Source organism: Panthera pardus, unplaced genomic scaffold (assembly GCF_024362965.1).
Source record: "Panthera pardus isolate Hobbes unplaced genomic scaffold, ASM2436296v1 HiC_scaffold_24, whole genome shotgun sequence".
NCBI classification, from domain to species: Eukaryota; Metazoa; Chordata; class Mammalia; order Carnivora; family Felidae; genus Panthera; species Panthera pardus.
This window is the reverse complement of record NW_026526810.1, coordinates 66,807,632-66,825,800: the sequence shown is the minus strand read 5'-3', so window position 1 is coordinate 66,825,800 and position 18,169 is coordinate 66,807,632. Positions and strand designations below refer to the sequence as shown.

At 58.4% G+C, this 18,169-nt stretch overlaps 1 protein-coding gene across 11 annotated transcripts; it reads right to left on the bottom strand.

The window, feature by feature from the left end:
* Positions 1–609: 609 nt before the first annotated feature.
* CARMIL3 (capping protein regulator and myosin 1 linker 3) lies at positions 610–18,167 on the bottom strand. 11 transcript variants are annotated; one of them, XM_053889281.1, is made up of 40 exons: positions 17,428–18,167; positions 15,823–15,917; positions 15,433–15,483; positions 15,271–15,330; positions 15,079–15,194; positions 14,766–14,863; positions 14,455–14,525; positions 14,283–14,356; positions 13,986–14,061; positions 13,814–13,902; positions 13,246–13,340; positions 12,931–13,017; positions 12,608–12,717; positions 12,394–12,471; positions 11,773–11,849; positions 11,587–11,691; positions 11,423–11,492; positions 10,865–10,946; positions 10,651–10,747; positions 10,434–10,488; positions 10,181–10,353; positions 9,838–9,906; positions 9,531–9,624; positions 9,346–9,444; positions 8,798–8,926; positions 8,510–8,623; positions 7,909–8,084; positions 7,044–7,131; positions 6,768–6,905; positions 6,415–6,478; positions 6,065–6,273; positions 5,579–5,682; positions 4,611–4,926; positions 4,118–4,246; positions 3,393–3,459; positions 3,200–3,289; positions 1,576–1,694; positions 1,312–1,492; positions 1,043–1,153; positions 610–929 (listed from the first exon to the last, which is right to left on the bottom strand). In XM_053889281.1, exons 1-40 carry the CDS (start codon positions 17,465–17,467, stop codon positions 901–903), a joined length of 4,125 nt encoding a protein of 1,374 aa, XP_053745256.1. In that variant the 5' UTR covers positions 17,468–18,167; the 3' UTR covers positions 610–900. The 11 variants fall into 11 exon arrangements, with proteins under 11 accessions (XP_053745256.1, XP_053745258.1, XP_053745260.1 ...); XM_053889283.1 differs by having other exon boundaries at positions 610–926; XM_053889285.1 differs by having other exon boundaries at positions 1,312–1,486.
* Positions 18,168–18,169: the final 2 nt, after the last annotated feature.

Below are 18,169 nucleotides of genomic sequence, written 5' to 3'. Positions count from 1 at the left end.
TTAATTTTGATGAGTCAGGAGAAGGCAATCGGAAGGGCTTCACAGAGGAAGAGGTTCCTGAATGGAGCCTCGAATGCTGAGGTAGTATTTGTTAGTACACCAATGGGAAACAATTGATTTAATCGTCCCTCACTGTGGACACTTCTGTTCCCTCGGGCCACTCTACCGTTGAGATTCTGACTATTGGTGGTACCCCTAAGATAATGCAACATCATTTAATTCCGCCATTAGTGAGCCTACCTGTGCGGAAACTTGCACACACACCACACGCACGCTGCCCCCCAACCTTCTCTTGAACACCGGGACCTTCCAATCCCACCGCATGCCCCAGAGCTGGACACACACTGGTGCTAATTTGTGTCATTTTGGTCTCTCCTTCAGCCAGCTAGGCCCAGATCCTGCACATACACTCCCCCACCCCACACTTAGGGACTTTTCAGTCCCCTCCCACTTAGCACGTCTTGGGCCCATCTCTCTCCTGTCAGAGCTCCATTCTCATCCCTGTGGAGTATTCCCTACTTTTCCCCACTGTGGCTGAGCACTGAGGGGGAGCAGATGGTGGGGGGTGGTGGCAGTGAATGGGGAAGACAGCAGAGACAAAGCAGGCAGTGATTTTGTTTTTTTTAATTCTATACAAGGAGGGAGAGAGTCCCTGGGGATAGAGGGACAGATCTGCCCTTCCAGGAGAGGAGACGGCCCTGCCCCAAGCTCTGCCTCCCTCTCTCCAGGTTGCTCTCTCCCATCCTGTCCCCCACCTCCTGTCCCCAGGCCTCATCCTGCCATCCTGCCCCTGGGGGATGGGCTGGCAGAGGGGCCTGGAGGTGTGGGGGGTGGGTGGGGGTCTGAGTCCTTGTGAGGCACATGTTGAGAGGAGGGCTGGGCAGGGTGCTGTAGCGGCTGTCAGTCTGTTCCTGGCTCACTGGTTCCTGCTGGGGACAAATCCAGGGAGTCCTGTTTCCTAGGCAGGGAGAGCCAGCCTCTCGGTGTGGGCTATATCGTATCTGGCAGAGGGGGACTGCCCTTTTGCCCACCCCACTGGCACCTGTGGGGTCAGGGGGCTGCCTTCTGTCAGGCTCCAGCTTGTCACAGGACTGTGCCCGCCGCGTCCTCTTGGGCTTCAGGGGGGCAGTCCGGCGGCCTGGATCTGGGGGCCCTGAAATGACAGTCAAGGTGGGCCTGGCACATGAGTAGGGCTCATAGGCTGGGTGCTCATCCAAGCTGTGACTCATTCCAAGCCCGGGAGGGGTCCTGAGGTGGGCAATGAGGTCCCAGAGGCGCCCCAAGCACCCCGCCCCGAGCCAGGTGGTAGACCTTGGACCTCAGTCTCCTCTTGATCCTGCTGTGAGCCCAGCCTCAGCCGGGGTTTGTTCACTCCTAGGACTGCACCCCCAGCCTCAGCCTCCTCCCTGCCCCCTGGCTCCTGGGGGGGCCGGCGGCCCCGGGGCACAGCCACTGGCTTGGGGGGCCGTGAAGCTAAAGGGGGGTCCTGCAGCTGGCAAAAGAAGGAAAAGACTGGGTCAATTAGTCCCTTCGCCTCATCCAAGGGCCCTTCCCCTCCGCCTTGCCGGCCCTCACCTTGGCATTCCTAGTGGGAATGGTCCTCTCTGGGAATTGGGCCCCCTCCTTTTCCTCCTCCCCGTCCTGAGAGGCTGGGCTGGGGCTCTGGCAGCTGTGGTTGGGGGCACTCTCCTCAGCTGGGGGATGGGAAGAGAGGAGAAGCTGTAGGAAATGGCATTCTTGCATAGCTCTCCCTGACCTTCTTCCTTATGAAGCCCTGGAGGCCAGGACTTCTCCCCTCCAAGCCCATTTGCTCCTCTGCCTCTGCCCTGGATGTCCCCTTCTGCTCTAAGTGTTTCTGTCTCCTTGGTATGGTCTCCAGGATTGTCCTGAGCCCATCACCTTTGGAGGGGGCCCTGGTGTGGCTGTTCCTCTTGAAGGGCAGGGCTTGAGCCCATGCCTGCTGGGGCAGAGCCAGGGTACAGGGACTGCTGGGTCCACAGGCATGGCTGCCCATCCAAGGCCGCAGTGCCCCGAGGCCCTGCCAAGGCTGCAGCCTGGCATTCCCAGGACTCTGCCAGTCTGATTTAGATGGTGAGAGCCTTGGGGAGAGATGCCCTGGCACCCTCCCACCGCTGCCTCTGTGGCTTCATGCAATCTGAGCCTGAGGGTGCACTACCTGGAAGGTGTTGTCTGTGTGTGTATCTGTGAGGTGTGAGTAAGAGGGACCTGGAGGGTGCTGGTGGTAGGTGTGTGCCCAGTGGAGCATCTGACTATTGTGCTTTCCTAAATGAAGGATGGAGCCTCACTTTAGGTGTTTTAACTAGTCTGTGAGTGGGATGGGATGATCAGCAAAGATGCCTTCAGTGTTGGGATGGCCTTGGAGGATTGGCCAGGGGCACGGACTCTGCACCATGCCCTTGTGCCCCAGCCTTGGGATGGGAGGGGGCAGGTGAGTAAGTGTCTGCCTCTATGGGGAGATTTGTCCACGTCAGTGTTGTCGGAGTGTTGTGTTCCAGGCCTGTGGGCAAGTGAGTTGATGCCGAGCTGACCAGCTTTCCTTTAGAGGCTCCTTAAGTGCTCTGATCCCAGCAGAAAGAAAGCATCCTACCACAATTCATTTACTCCTCCAGAGTTCTGAAGCCAGATGGTAAATGACTTGCTTAAGGTCAACACTGCTGGTGGTGGTTGAACCGGGACCAACACCCAGGGTTTCTGACCCCCAAGGCATGGCTCTTGCCCTTTTCTTGTGGCACATTTCTGAGTGAACTGTGGATGGCTTGGCGAGCTACTTTTGGAGGAGACTGGAATGTTCGAGGTGGGTCTGGCATGGCTGGTACTTGCTCACCCTCTTTCCCAGCTGAGGTGCAGAGAGAGACCTTCTTTATAGAGGTGCCACTCTGCTGACGGTGGCCAGAGGTGGCCCCTGCTCTACGGAATTCCCTGGAACCATCCACAAAGTGTTCTTCCTTTCTGCTAATCCTGGCAAAGCCACTTTTGTTCTGTAAGATCTTTCTTTGCATTGGGTTGTTCCTTTCCTTTGGATGAGGCTTTGTAAATATCCTCAAAACATTTTTACTGTGGTGACTTCCTGACTGCCCCACCTTGGCTGTAAATTCCCCAACATGGGGGCTGTGGCTTCTGGTTCTTTGGACACACCCTGGGCCTTCAGTGCTGCTACCTGAGAAGAGGCGTTCCATACCTATGTGCCACGTGGCCTCTGCTCGGCGCATGGCGCTGAAGCTTGGCTTGGTGCTTTGGGGTGGTGGTGGGGGCTTCCAGGCTCCCGGCCCTGGGGTGCAGGGAGGAGATGAGAAAGGGGGAAGGGGAAAGGCGAATTAGAAGGGGCCCCTGAGAGAGGGGTCAAGGGAAGGAAGTGAGGGGGACTGTCTCACCTGCATCGTCTGAAGAGCGCCGTTTCTGCCAAGCCTGGACACTGCCCTCCAGGTCTGGGCCTGTACCCTGAAAGGATAGCTGAGTCAGGTCATAAGAAAAGTCCCCTCTACATGGAGACTGCAGTTAACAAGGGGCTTCTGCTCTAGCATCTCACGCCATTCTCATGGCATTAGTCCCTGGACACTTGGACCCTTATCCCCCAAAAGTCACACCTCTACCACCCTAGGGGGTGTAAGAAACGGCTTACACGAATGAGCATGTTGTTATTTTAGCAGTTATGTGTTTATTTTATGTGTGGTAGAAAAAAAAAAACATGACTAGTACAATAAGTCCATGATTTAAAAAATGATAATGCTTAGGACCAGACTAAGTTAAAAGGGTGAGTTGATTTAAATAAAAATATGTGAATAATAATCCAGGTGGTATGTGGGGAAGGGAAAAATCAGTCATAAATATGGTAATCTAGTCACCAAACTTTCAGAAACAGAACTCTAGAGGTAAGTATTTTTACAACTGCCCATTTTCCAGGGAGGTAGAGGCTCCGGGAGGCTAAATGACCTCCTCAGCCTTTCACGGCAGGTGAGTGTGTGGAATGAGCAGACTTGCAGCTAACACCTTCTAACACCACAGAATCACTCTCTCCACTGGCCCGAGCAGGGACAGGGCACAGAAGGGAGGCAGACAGGGATCCATAGAAACACTTGGGTGCCTGGGCTCCCCTCACCTCTCGTTTCCCGTCGAAGCTCCAACCCTTGGCTCTTCCCAACCCAGGAAGGGCAACACCATGGACCCTTGGCTGCTGTGCCGTCCCAGGGGCCAGGCCCCCCTCCCCTGGCTCCGCCCCCTCAGTGCCCTGGAACAAGGCCGTGGGTTTATAAGCAGTTCCTGATGGAGAAGGGGCTCCATAGGCTGCAAGGGAGTGAGAGAGGGCCCCTACCCCTCTGAGACCCCAGCCCTGGGACTGCCCTGCCGCAACCCTCTGACCCTTCACCCCTCCTCTGAGGAGTCCTTCCTCTGTCCTTCTTTGCATGCAGCACTCCCAGCATGCTCTGGGTCACCAGGCTTAGATCACTCAAGGAGTGGGGCCATTGGGAAGACCAAAGTTCCTCAGAACCTCGAGTCCTGTCATTTTCCCATTAACTGCCTGGGACAGGGTAAGTGGGTGGGCTATGTGTGGAACAGCAACCGGGGAGGATACAGCACCTCACCTCACTTACCATCTTCCTGCGGAAGGAAGGCCCCCGGCTCCCCCCAAATCCAGGGAGGGGGCCGCTCTCCTCCTCTGGGCTCCAACAGGGGGAGGAATTATTGCCAAGGCTGGGGGGATCTGGGCTTGGGGGGCTCTCCTGAGTTGGGGGTGGGGGTGGGGGCGGAGGGAGGAGGAGCCCAGTGGTGGGGGACCCTGGCCCCCTATCCCCCTTGAAGCTCCGGGGCCGGCGAAAGTGAAACAGGCCTCTGCGTCTCTTCTTCTGGAGTGGAGGCAGCGGCGGCTCTGAGAGGCCTGGCCGCAGGGTCCGCAGAGTCCGGGGGTAGCTGAGCAGAGTTGGGGTGAGTTACTGACAAAGTCGCAGGCAGATGCAAAATGCCAGATGTGGAGGTCACTCAGGGCGCAGGCTGGTGCTAGTGTTAGTCTAGCCCTGGGTCTAATAAGCCTCCAACTTTCCTTTCATCCAGTCTCTCCTGCTGCCCTGTAACCCTTTCCACTTAGGTCTCAGGAGACAAAGCTTCCTCACCTTCTCTGTCATCCTCCAGCAGTCTCCTTCCCTCTGTCTCCCCAGCAACTCCTTCCTCCCAGGCACCCCCATCCCCCCATCCTTCTCTCAGCTTCTCCCAGTGACTCCATTTCTTCTGGACAGGTGCTGGGGAGTCTGCAAGACTGTGACAGAGAATATACCCTCCAGGGCTCTTACCACTGTCATCCCATCCCAGGGCCTGTTGCGACCCCATCCCTCCCACCATCCCACTGTGGTGGTTCACCCTGGCCCCATGCTTCCCAGCTGTCCTGAGGAAAGTCAGAGAACACGGGAGTTAAGGGCTGAGTGGGGAAGGATGAGAACATGGGGGAAATGTTTCACAGAGACTGGCTTTGGGACACTGCCATTGGAGAGACCTCCATGACTGCTGGGAAGGAGCCCTTCAGGGCCTCTGGGCCTGCAGAAAATGGGACTGTGCCTAGGTGCCACACCTGGAGCTTTCATCCATGACCCTTCGGCTGAAAAAATCCTCCAGCCCCTCATCCAGGCGGGTGGCCATCCCATTCTCCTGTCGTGTCCCAGTTATTGGCACCTGCTGGGAGGAAAGTCCTGTAGGGTATCTCATCTGGAACAGGAAGTCCTCCCTACTCTCTCCATTCACTCAGGGCCTTCCCCTTTGGACTTGGACTTGCCTCTTGTTGGCCCCATGAAAATTTAGACTTTAGTCTGCCTGGGCATTTCCTAGGCATGGTGGCTCTTGGCTGTATCCCTCACCCAAATGGGAACTGCCACTGACTGGCAGACAGATTTCCTATCTGGGAAAACTGGCTAATCCCATCCTCTTTTCAGTGGCCTGCCTGGGCCCCTGCCTGATCCCCCAAGGCTGATGTCTCTGGCATTTTGGTCCTAAGGCTAGGACCCCTGGCTCTGGCATTGCTAAGTGGTATTGGTCCTTTTGCAAGGACTTATGGACTCACACTGGGCCGACCAGGTCCTGGAGGTGTGGTCCTGGGGGGCCGAGGCCTGCCTTGTGTTTGATGCCTTAGTTTATAGCCATGAGTGGGCAGCTCGGATAGACCCTCCCAGGAGCCACCGCCTGTGGGCTGGCTGCTTCCGAGTCCTGAGAACCAGCCAGGCGGGATACCCAGGCTCCCCAGCTGGCTTTCCATGTCCTGAGGGCTCCCACCTGTGGGCACAGCAGCATTAGAGGGAGTAGCAAGAGGCACAGGGAGAAAGCAGGCTGGAAAGACAATTAAAAAGAAAGGGACCAGAGCCTGGGAAGGGTGTAGGGACCTGGAGGACATTAGAATTGAGGCTGGGGACTCACTAATGAAGGCGGACACTGGCCGGATCTTGCGGCAGCGTTTCTGCTTTTTGATGGCCATGGTGTCCTGCAGAAATGGAAACCAATGGTGGAGCCAAGTTGCAAGTCCCAGGAGCCTCATCTGAAGCCTCTTATTCCTCATAAAGCCTTCTCTTTAGAGCCCCTCCTGCCTCACTTTCTTTGGGTGGCTGAGGTACTGGGACAAGGGAAGAAGCTGGGCTGGATTGGGGCTGGGGGATGAGACCAGGCCCAGTGTCAGGAGAAAGTGGAGTCCAGAGAAACGGAAGGGGACAGTGTTTTGCAGGTTCAGGGTCAGGACCTAGTTTAAGGTGGGGAGTGGGGGTTGGGGCACTCACGATGTTGGTCCCAAGTTCATCATCTGTGGTCTCCTCATGGTCATGGTTCCGGCCTCGGCCCCGGGAGGACGGATCCTGCCCTTGGCCTGGCCCCGATGGTGGATCTGATAGGGTCTTTAGCTGGGCCAGGTGCCGGGCCTGGGGAAGGACAGATGTGAACAGGTTCCCAAGGAAGCTGCTCACCTTCCGGGGCTTTGGGGGATGGTTGGTTGGGGGAGATGGGATGATGTGGGGTGGAGAGTGTGCCTGAGCCTGGCTGGGGTTCAGAAGCCTTACCAGGCTCTTGTGGGAGTGGTACAGCTCCTGCAGGATCTCGTCCACTATGGAGTTGGTCAAGTAGGTGACGACTGAGAGCTTTACTTCACTGTGGGCACAGGTGGGACTACTCAGTCATCCTGCTCCCTGGCCCCTAAGCCTTTCCCCAGGTGCCTAAGGGAGTGGGCAGCTGGCCTGGACATCCATGGAGGCACCTTAGGTCTCCCTTGTGTCTCCATAAAGGCATGCTCTGTCCCACCCACTGACACCCCGCATAGGTGTGTGTAGATCGGGAGAGTGGGCAAGAGGAATTGAGGAGAAAGAGCAAAGGGGCTCTGGGCCAGGCTCCTGGAGTTCCAGTGGAACAGAGCTGGGTAAATTGGGGTGCTGAGTGAACCCTGCTGGTCTCCGCTGGAAGCCCAGAAACTGGCTCTTCTTGAGCTGGCCACTTCATGGATATGAGTGATAATATTCCTTTGCTTTGGTGAGCAGTGGCACCTAGGATGAGAGAGCGCTGGAGGGGAACACGAGAACTGAGTGAGGGCAGAGCATAGTCCAGGCACCCCTACTCACATCGATTTTGTCCATGCCTCCGAGGAGACTGTGCTTTGTTTCTGGGAGGCCATTCTTGGTGGATGTGTGTGGCTGAGTGTGTGTGTACACCTACATGTGCACTGCCAGGCTCCTAAACCCAGGCTCAGCACTTAGATTTCTAGGGCAAAGACCAGTTAGACCCTAAATAGCAAGGTTGCAGTTAGTTAAAGATTTATCCCTTGTAATGGAGATTATGCCATTCATTATTCATTGCTGTAGCTGGGCCCCAGGTTCCTAAGTGCTCTGGGACAAATCCAGCCCCTTCCCAGTGCCAACCCCCTCCACTTCTCACTCCAGCTTGTTCTGAATGTCCTGTCCTGCCTGCTCCAGCAGCGCCCCTCGGATGAAGTTCCGGGGCACAGTGACGCGCTCAGCCACATTGCTCAGCATCTTGTTGTGCCCCTCAGCCACTCGCATGGCCACAGGACATAACTCCTGCGTAAGGCTGACCATCGACTCCAGGATCACCTAGTATGGGAGGAGGGGAGGCCAGAGCCCGGGGGGGGGGGGGGGGCGGGCGCAGGGTCAGGGCTGGCACCACACTGGAAGAGACTCTAGCCTGTCTATTCCAGCCCCCCATGGTGAGACTGAGGGGCCCACCAACGTTCTGGGGCTGGTTACCAGCAGAGCCTGGGACATTCAGGCTTCCCCACATCCTGGTAAGTGTTCCTTCCATCCTGCCATATGGACAGGGGAGAGGTCAGAGTTCAGGGGTCAACGTGGAAGCTAGCAGAAAAAATCCAAGCCCTGTTTTCTAGCAAAGCCAGAAACATTGGGAGTGTGGATGGCTTCAACTCTGCCTTTCCTTCCTGTCCCCAGGAATTTCCTCATGCTGACCTCAGCCCTCAGCTTTGAGCCTTGGTCAACACTGGGCTTCTTCCCTCAGGACTTGCCTGCAGTTCCTTGTCCACAGCCTTGGAGACCTCACTGGCAACTGACTCCAGCCTCTGCCGTACAGGCCCGTCATTGGCCAGCACATGGCCCAGCTCATAGAGGCTGGGAAACAGCTGCAGAAGGAAAGGGTTATCATCAGAAGGTCAGAATCAGGCCTGACCAGGTCCTGGGAGCCCTGGGCTGGGAGGACAGATGCATGGGTCAGGGCGCGGATACTCCTGGGGTAGTGTGGCCGGCCTTCCTGGGCTCTCGGACTGCGAAGGAGGGTGGGGCTGCGGAGGGCTCACCGCCCGTGAGTTTTTGGCGTCCTTGATCAGGTCCCGAGCATAAAGCAGCTCATCCTGCACAGGCTCCAGGGGGCACAGCCTCAGGGCCCGAACCTCCTCCTGCACCCGGCCACACAGCCGCTGCAGCATCTGGAGCACAGCCGGCAGAAGTGTCAGCGGGGGGGATCCTTGCACCCTCATCTTCCCAGGTGGGACCCCAGGCACCCCATTTCTGGGTCCCCTTGGGCAGTGCTCCTGGTGCTGGCACTGATGGGGTAGTAGTGGTGTCTCTGGATGGCCTGTTCTCTCTTCTTGGGATGCCCATGAATATTCAGGGGAGTTCCTGTGGTCCCAGGGACTCCTGGTCTGGGGCCCCCCACACGTTCTCTCATGTTTAAGCCATACTCTGAATGTCCCGTCTTTTGCTCTCCCATGCATTCAGTCCAGTTGTGGACACCACAAAATGCCTCTTTCATGCCCCCACCCTCGCGTGTGCACCCTCTATCACATCACACCTGAACCCTGTGTGCCCCATGCATGCCCCACGTGTCCCAGAGGGAAACGTTTACTTGCTCGGCGCTGCTGGTCACCAGGCCCTGCTGTAGCCTGAAAGCCTGCTCCTGAGGGCATGTCTGGGAGTGATTGTTCCTCACCAAGCACCACTGGATCTGGAGACGATGGGGTGGGAGGGGTCAGGGCCTGGGATGTGGGCTGGCCCCTGCCCCTTGCTGTTCCACCCTGCCAAGGCCTCTACCTTCTGCCAGACATCCTCGGTGCGCTCCGGGGCGCTGCGGTAGGCTTGGGAGATGTCACTCACGGGGAAGGACATGAAGCGCAGTGTGTGGTTGCTGTAAGGCACAGTGACACAGCTGGGTTAGGGAAAGGTGGGGAGAGGCCCTTGCTCTCCATACTCTCCTTGCTAACCATTTCCGTCACCCGGGCCTTTCCTAACATATCTCTGCAAACAAGTTGAGTGAACCAGGGTGGGGCTAATGTAGCAGGCTTGGTCCAGGCCCAGGGAGGCTGGGGCTGGGGTCAGGGCAGAGCTCTGGTCCACTCACCTCTCCAGGGCCCTTGCAATGTCCAGAAAGCCCAGGGCAGATGTGTTGTTTCGATCCCATAGGATGGTTCTAGGGAGACAGTGAACAGTAGCTGGTTACCCCTCCCTCTGGGTCCTTTTTAGGGGTAGGCACGCACCCCCTTCTGGAGTCCTCCCTCCTTTCCTGGGTAATGAGGCTGACTCCAAGATGGTTCTGGGCCTGAAGGTGTTCTGGAAGCTGGGCTACAGAGCAACACAGCAAGCAGGGCACGCGCGCGCGCTCGTGTGTGTGTGTGTGTGTGTGTGTGTGTGTGTGGAGGGGGCATACTGGGACTCCAGGTCAGAGATAGAGGTGTGCACCGTACCTGAGGGAGGAGTTTATCTGCAGGGCCTTAGACAGCATCTTGGCCCCGATGTCCTCCATGCCATTGCCACTCAGATCCACCTTAGCCAGGCAGGTGTTGCTGCCCAGGGCATTGATGAGGATGCTGGTGCGGAGCTTCAGCCTTGAGTCCGCCACTGACAGTGACTGCAGGGACTATGTGGGCAAGAGTGGGGTTGAGCCCAGTCCCCGCAGCCCCTGCCACTGTGGATCCCTTCCCAAGCCCAGTCACTCACACAGTCCTCTTCTTGGATCAGTTGCACCAGCTTGTGGAGGATCTCCTCCAGGGTCCTGTGGGGAGTCAGGGCTCAGAGCAGGAGGGGAGGGGTTGGGGTCATGCTACTGGAGGAGCAGGAGGTGATTTGAGCAGGGAGGGGCCAGAGGTAACACAGTGAGCCAAAAGGATAGGTGGATGATGGAGTGAGGTCTGTGGGTATGGGGAGGGGACCTCACTTGGCCTTGACATTGAAGTTCTTGCCCAGGAACAGGTGCTTGAGGGACTTGTTCTTGCCAAGTGCGGGCACCAGTGTCAGGAGGTCCGAGTCGAACCCTGGCCAATAGATGGGAGAGGTCTGGCTTTGAGGCCTGAGGGCGGCAGGGGGTGAGGGGGCCGTGCTCCAGGTCCCTGGCCCCATTGGTCCCCAGGAACGGAAGTGTCCCTACTTACCATTGTCTGACAGATCCAGGCTGCCCACACAGGTGACAGCCCCCAGCTGCTCCTGCAAAGCCTGGGCTCCTGCTGAGCGGAGCTGCAGGGACACGGTGAGGGTGGGGTGGGGAAGGCAGGGGTGGGGACATCTTTAATGCTTAGAGATTAGAGTAGTCACACCAGGACTCATGGCCATGCTAGGTCTCAGGTGTAAAATCAGGAGGCCCCTTCTCCACCAGATCCTTTCCTAGGGCTCTCTCCCTTCCTCCCTTTAGCTAGAAATATCTCCAGACTGCTGCTCCGGAGATAGCTCGCTCCTGCCCTCTGGTGGGAAAGTCTGGTATCTCCCACCCCAAAGCTTTCAGGGGGCATACTGGAGACTGAAAATGACCTCTGGAAAAGAGGGACACAGATGACACACTGAGAAGGGAAAGTGGAGGTTTGGTCGGGTCTGGGGGTCACAGAGGTGCAGCACAGAGGTAAGATGGAGCCAGGGTTTGATGAAGATTGGAGAAATGAACAGTGAGGCGACCGGGTGGGGGACTGGCAGTGGGCGTTAGGTGACCAAGGGCTCACCTCACAGCTGCTGAGGTCCAGGTGCAGATCACTGAGGTGACTGTTGAGGGAGAGGCCCTGGAGCAGTGCCCTGTGGGAGGAAGGTCAGCAGGCCCACCTCTACCCCTCACCCTCTTCTCTCATGGTTCCCTCTTGGACGCCCCCCAACCCTGCACCCACCCGACCTGAGGGCCTCCAGGGGCAGCCTCGTGGCCGACAGGTTGACGTGGCTCAGTGTGTAGGCGCTGCTGAAGAACTGCTTGAAGGCCGGCGGGGCCTCTCGGCCCTTCCTGCAGAGACTCCCGGGGTCAGCAAGGGAGGGGGATGCCCATGGCTCACCCCATCCCTCCTTGTGCCCTTTGTGCTCCCACCTGTGGGAGCAGCTGTTGCGCGCCAGGTTGAGGTAGGTTAGGTGGGAGCAGCAGCCATGGAGCAGGGCTCCCAGAAGCTGTGGGGAAAGACATGGTGGGTCTCACATGGGCTGGGAGGGGCTGGCAAGGATTCCTCCCTCCCCATCAAAGTCCTGGCTCTTCACCCTTGGCAGTCAGTGTGATTCCTTCTATGAATGCCCACTTCACCTCTTAATGCCTCAGTTTCCACTCTGTGGAAAGTGGGTCTACTCCCTGCTTGACCCCCAGGGGTGGCGGAGAGGCTCACAGGCAGTGAATGTGTAAAGCCAGAGCGAGCCATTAGGGGCTCATAAGGTGCCTTGTTCAAGTCAGGGGAAGAATCCTTTCCTCTTGGTGGATTCAGCCAGGAGCACAGCTGGGGAATGGAGGGAGGGCTGGCTTTTAGGGACAGCCAGCACAACCTTGGGCAGTGACCGGGATAGCGTGCCCCACAGGTGTGAGCTGTGGGCTTTGCTTTATAATTCAGCTGAACTTGGAGTCATCCTTCCAGCTCTGTCCACTCAAGGCAGGGGCGATGAGACAGGGGCCACCCTGGCCTCCCTAAATCACTTCAGGCTGGTTCTCCCATCACCGACCCCTCACCAAGTCAATGGCGCAGTCGGTTCCTGCCAGGTCCAGGTGCACCAGAGCATTAGGCTGGGCCAGGAAACTGTAGAGGGCCTGGGAACAAGGACAGAGGGGCTGCCAGGGAAGAGGTGATAGAGCCCCACCACCCCCAAGCTATAGGGCAGAGACTCCCTGGTCCTGAAACCTGAGTGTGCTTCTGTGGGGCTTGAGCTAGGTTCCACGGACTCACATTGGCCTCATCTGTGGCGAGCAGCCCAGGGTTCTTGCTCAGGTCCAGGTATCGAAGGGAGCTGGCAAAGGCTGGGTTGGCCCCGAAGGTCTGGCCCAGTGCCTGGAGCCCTGAGCACAGCGGGCACTGGGCTGGGTTGGCCCCCATCCCCACCTCTTCCCCTTCCACACAACTCTTCCCCCCAGCCCCCAAGTGTGTCTCCTTTCCCTTCCTCAGATCCCCAGGATGCTGTGTGAATGGGTAGGTACACCTCTGGGACTTGAGGATCCAGAGGGTGCTGGAGGAGGTTATAGGTCAGAGGTCAGGGGTCCTGGTGCAAGTACCTCGAGGGGAAATGGCAGTCTTGGCCAGGCACAGTTTGGTGAGGCCAGTGGGGAAGCAGAGGAGCTGCTGACTCAGACTGAGGAAACCTGGGAGTAGACAGAGAAATGGGCCCAGTGAGAGGCTGGGCAGTGGGCATAGGTGGTGCAGAGTCAGAGTGGGGGCTTGAAGGGGGTACAGGCCTGGGGTCAAGGACAGCAGTATTGGGGCAAGGGCTGGCATCAGGCTGGAGAGTCCCTGTTCGGCCCCAGGTTGGGCTCTGGGCTAGGGCAGGGGTCTATATTGTGGTGGGGGTAGGATTCAGGGCTGGGGCTCACCCTTGTCCTCGATGGGGTTGTGGGACAGAGTGAGGGCATGCAGCACACAGCTCCCGTTCTCCCCAAACACCCCGGCCAGCTTCTGGACAAAGTCCCTTCAGGGAAGGGGAGGAAGGATTTGTTTGTCCCAGCCCCGGACTTCCCCTCTTCCTCCACCTGCCTGCCTGGTTGGGGCTGCAAAGGTCAGAGGCCTCCATAGGTGGGGATGGGCTTGGGGCCTGCCAGGGAGCTTGTCATCACTATGAAGTACCTGGGAAGTTGTGCCGAAACAAAGCCTAGCTTTGGGTCCTTGAGATTAGAGCAGTCCACCCCATTGGGTAGTTGATGGAAGAGGATAGGGCATGGAGCATACTGGGAGAGGCCATGGAGCTGGGGGGCCAGGAGACTTAGGTCTGAGTCCCAGCTTGACCAATGACCTGCTTTGTGCCCTTGTTGGGCCTTAGTCTTTTTTTCTGTAAAGTAAAGAGCTGGAGGAGATAGCTTGGGGACCCGTATCATGCTCTGACGTTCTGGGACCCTAAGGCTACATCACTGGGGCACCACTGCCCAGGGAGGAGGCTGGCCTCACGTCTTAAGCCCGGCATTGTCCAGCACCAGCTCTTCGAGGCTCCCCGACTTGCTCAGGGTATGTAGCACCTGTTCTAACACTTCAGAGCCCTGAGGACAGAGGAGGTTTTGTGACCAGGAGCCAGAGAGGGCACTACTCTCCAGCCCCTCCTCCCACCCCTCGTAGTCCCTACCAGCCGCAGATCCTTGCAGTAGAGTTTGGTGAACCACTGGTTGTAGGCCAGGGCTGCCACCATTAGGGCCAAGTCTCTGTGGGGAGATTGAAGGGCCAGGAAAGTGGTGAGCCGGTGGTTGGGGCAGGAAAGAAGAGTTTAAGGATGGGGTGATGGACTGGGGAAAGTCTAGATGGGTAGAAGGCAAAGGGGGGTAGGGTTGGGGAGATAGAGTTGGGGCTGTAGGTAGGATCAGAAGAGGGAGCCTGGAGGCTGAGGCTGGAATGGGGGGATTGAGTCTCTGCTCCATCTGCTTACCGGCTTTCCAAGTGGCTGAAATCCAAAAGATTGAACTCCCGGTTATCCTCGGCATGATAGATGGTGTCCACATCCTTGGAGAGGTGGAACTGGCTCACACCTGCTCCCCTCCTCCCCCGCCCCCTCCCTCTGGGTCCCACCTGCCCACCTGCTGGGTCCCTGCCCAACGTACCCATTGCACCTCCTCACGGCAGTGCAGTCCGTTGTAGTCACACAGGGCAGCATAGGTCTCGGAGAAGCCACCTGTGGGGCAGGATGTGAGCTGGTTCCATGAGGAGTAAGGGTGTGGAGAATAGGCTTAGAGTTCAAGGAAAGGTCAAGGTCATTTTATGTGGCCCATGTCCTGGGTTCCTGCTATACCATGAACCTCTGAGGTCTAGGAGCTATGGAGTCCTCAGGGCAGACACAGCCCCATGCACAAAGGACTCTGGACAAGGGCAGGGTAGTTTAGGCCCCACTTCCGCCAAGTTTGCCCCTGCTCACCACAGACACTGTGAGTGGTCGATGTGGAAGTCTCAGAGTTAGGGGACGTGTCTCGGGGCCCTTCTGGGGTGTCAGCATTTCCACGACGGATTAGACACCTGGAAAATGACCAAATCTATCTCAGAGAGGGGTGTAAAGAAACTCTCCATTCTTCCCCTGTTATAGCTTCTGGGACCCTAGGAAGAAGCAGCAGTGGGGACATAAGGGCTCTTGCCCTCAGTGTTCCAGGAGCCCAGGTCCAGGGGAAGGAGGGAAGGAGGAAGAAGTCTCCTTGTTGTGTAACCCTTTGAGAGACTCCTCCTTTGCCACTCACCCAGGGCCAGGGCAGACCTTGGAGAGGGCAGAGCTCACATGTCGTGTCACCTGGTCCACACTCTCAGCCGATGGGAACCGCATGCTCACCAGGCCACGCTCTGTCTCCACTAGGATCTAGAGGAAAGGGAGCATCAGGACCAAGTCCATCCTCCTGCTGACCCAATAGTAGGGCCCAAGTTGGGGTCCTCACCTGGTTCTGACTGAGCGTATTGAAGGCGCGGATTTCTAGGACATTGAAGGAGCTCTCCACCTGTGGGAGGGGCATGGGGGTGCTCATCTTAAGGTAAGAGCCTGGCTGCCTGGCTCCGGAGGGAGTATGCCAGGTGTACTTCTGCTCCTCAGCCCAACTCACCTTGGCTGGGACTTTAAGGGGGAAGAGGTGGAGGCGCCAGGAGGTCAGGGCCTTCAGAGAGAGGAAAAGAACATCAGCAGCAAATGGCCGCTCCTGGGCCCTAGGCCACCTGCCCTCCTTCACCCCCCTCAGCCTGTGTGCAACCCCTGTCAGCAGTGGCCCTCTGCTCCCAGTATCCTCCTTCTCTCTCATGCCCCACCCTGGGCTCCTGGACATCCACTCAGTCTAGCCTGCCCCTTCCCCAGGCTTGGTCTCCTCAGCTCTCCCCCCACCCCTACCCCCAGTCTCCCCTGCCTCCCAGGCTCCTTGCTCTCAGCAGCCCAGCTGCCCTTGATGACACTCCCTCAGCTGCTCCCCCTCCCCCCACTCGCCGAAGCCCAGTACCCTCACCAGAACTCGATCCTCAAACTTCTTGGGCTTCGTCTCCAGCTTCACCCGATGTTGTTGGAGCACAGCCCCTTGGCTTAAGCACCTCCTGATGCTGTCTGCAGGTGGGTGGGGGGCCTGCTCAGAGCTCCCCTTACCCTGGCCACCCCTACCTCCCCAGGGCTTTCCAGGGGTGGGGTCAGATGAGAGGAAAAATAAGCACAGAGAGAGCTTTCCTTCTTGGGTGGCTTTTCTCTTCCTATTAGAGAGGGAGGGGGGTGTGGAGAAAACTCTGGCTCCTGATGTCCCTGAGTCAGGGGACAGTTGCTGAGTGACACTGTCTGTGGGAGGGTGTGTCTTACACTTCTGAGGGTGTGAAGGATTTTTCCAACCCATGCACTCCAGCAGCCATTGACATATACATAGTGAGTCAGTGTGTGGGGGCGTGGGGGTGTCCCTCTGACTATATTCTAGGTGGTCTGGGTGTGAGTGTCTGCCTTTTACTATGCATGTGTGCACGCCTTCTGAAGATGCCAGGGAGACCGTGTGTGGCATTGGTAGGACTGGATAGGTGAATGAGTATGCTGTGCTTGTAGTTGTGAAAGACAGCCTTGGTGTGGGGGTGGGGGTGGGAAGTGGGGGGTGAGAAAGAGTTAGTGTTTAAATGAGCCCAATACCCACTTCCTAGCAGAACCCATCCGGATATCCCAGTGTGTATATGTGTATGTGTGTGTGTGTGTGGTGGGGGTGCATTTTCTGTAAAGATGTGTGTACACATATCTGATGATTGTATTTATGTGTGTGTGTAGGTATGGGAAATTGCCATGGTGCAGCATGCCTCTGAGTATCCTTGAGTGTCCTGATCTCTGCGTGGGCTAGCCTGTGCTCCTGCCTGGGGCGGGGGGCCAGTGAGGGTTGTGGTAGTGCTGGGTGGGGGGTGTGGTGTCAGGCCTTGGTTTGGGCTGAGTCTGAGAACCATGCAAACAGGAGAGACCTTGAGGTGTGAGTGTGAGTAGGGAGAAGGGGCAGGCTAAGACGAGGGCTGTGGGAGGCGAGCTGCAGAGACACTGCTCTTGGTCGTAGCTCCAATCCGGGCCCTCTTCCCTGACTCCCTTCTTTGCCCCACTGGCCTGGGAGCTGCCAGGCTGCCAGAGGGGCTTTCAGGGCCAGTTCCGGGGCGGGGCCGGGAGGAGGGAGGGTGCTGAGCCAAGAGGCGGTCAGGACCAGGGGCAGCTCCCATGGCCCGGCGGGGCGGACCGGGCCCCGCCCGGCGGGGAAACGGGGACTCTCTGGAGGGGAGACTGGACGTCTCGCCGAGGGATGGGCTAGGATCAATGAGAGTCAGCCCCACGGAGCGCCAGGGGACTGCACCTGTCACCGATGATCGGGACGGGCGGCTCTGGGACTGGAAGGTCCTGACAGGGTGAGGCGAGGCGGGCAGCGGAGGATGCTCGGGGGACAGCGATGCCCCTAGCTAGGATGCAGGGGCAGGGGACCGCCCTGGAGCCGGAATGCATGGGGCGCGGGGAGGGCAGGAGGCAGCGGGGCTGGGGTGTACCGCGGGGAGGAACGCACTGGGTCTGGGATGCTCCCGGACGGGGCGTCCCGGAGACCACCGCAGCCTCGTACCTTGCAGCTCGCGGGTGAGCTCCGCGCTGGGCTTGGCCATGGCGGCCGCTGCTGCTGCCGTTGCTGCAGAGGAGCCGCCGCCGCCGGGGAGCCGCGGCACATGCTAGACCCGGCTCCGGCAGGGCCCCGGCGCTGAGCGCTGCAGCAGCCGCCGAGCCCGCTCCTGTCAGGGGCGGCTGCGCGAGCGCTCCTCCCCCCGCCTAGGAGCCCGGGTCTCCCGCCCCGCCCGGTGAGGTGTGGGATTGAGCATGCGCGCCGCGCCTCCCTTCCGCGTGAGACCCCGCGCGCGCTCGCGCCCACCCCTCCCGCCGGCTCCCGCGTGCGACGCCCTGTGCGTGTCGCCTGGAGCCTGGGCCATCTCCCGGGCGGGACTAGCGTCCACTTTCCGTGCCACCCACTCCTCGGGCACCGTGAGCAGAACCCATTTCTTTTGTTTGTGGGCCTGGGTACCCCTCCCCGGGTCATCCTTGCAATGCCCCTCCCTTTTGCCCTACTGCTTGGGAAGCGTCCAGCTCCTACTTGCTGACTGGCGAGGAAACTCAGGGCTGAGGGCGATGCCAGGAGAGGTCCTGGCTAGATCTGGGGGTGTTCGTCCTTCCTCCAGCTTGCCCAGCCTCGGGGATCCCTGCAGCGTCTTTGGCACCATCCCCACGGGTGTGAGGCCGAGAGTATCACCCGGGAGTTCCCGTGCCACCTCCTTCCAGCTGGCAGTTCTGTAGACACATCCACCCCTGAGCATCAC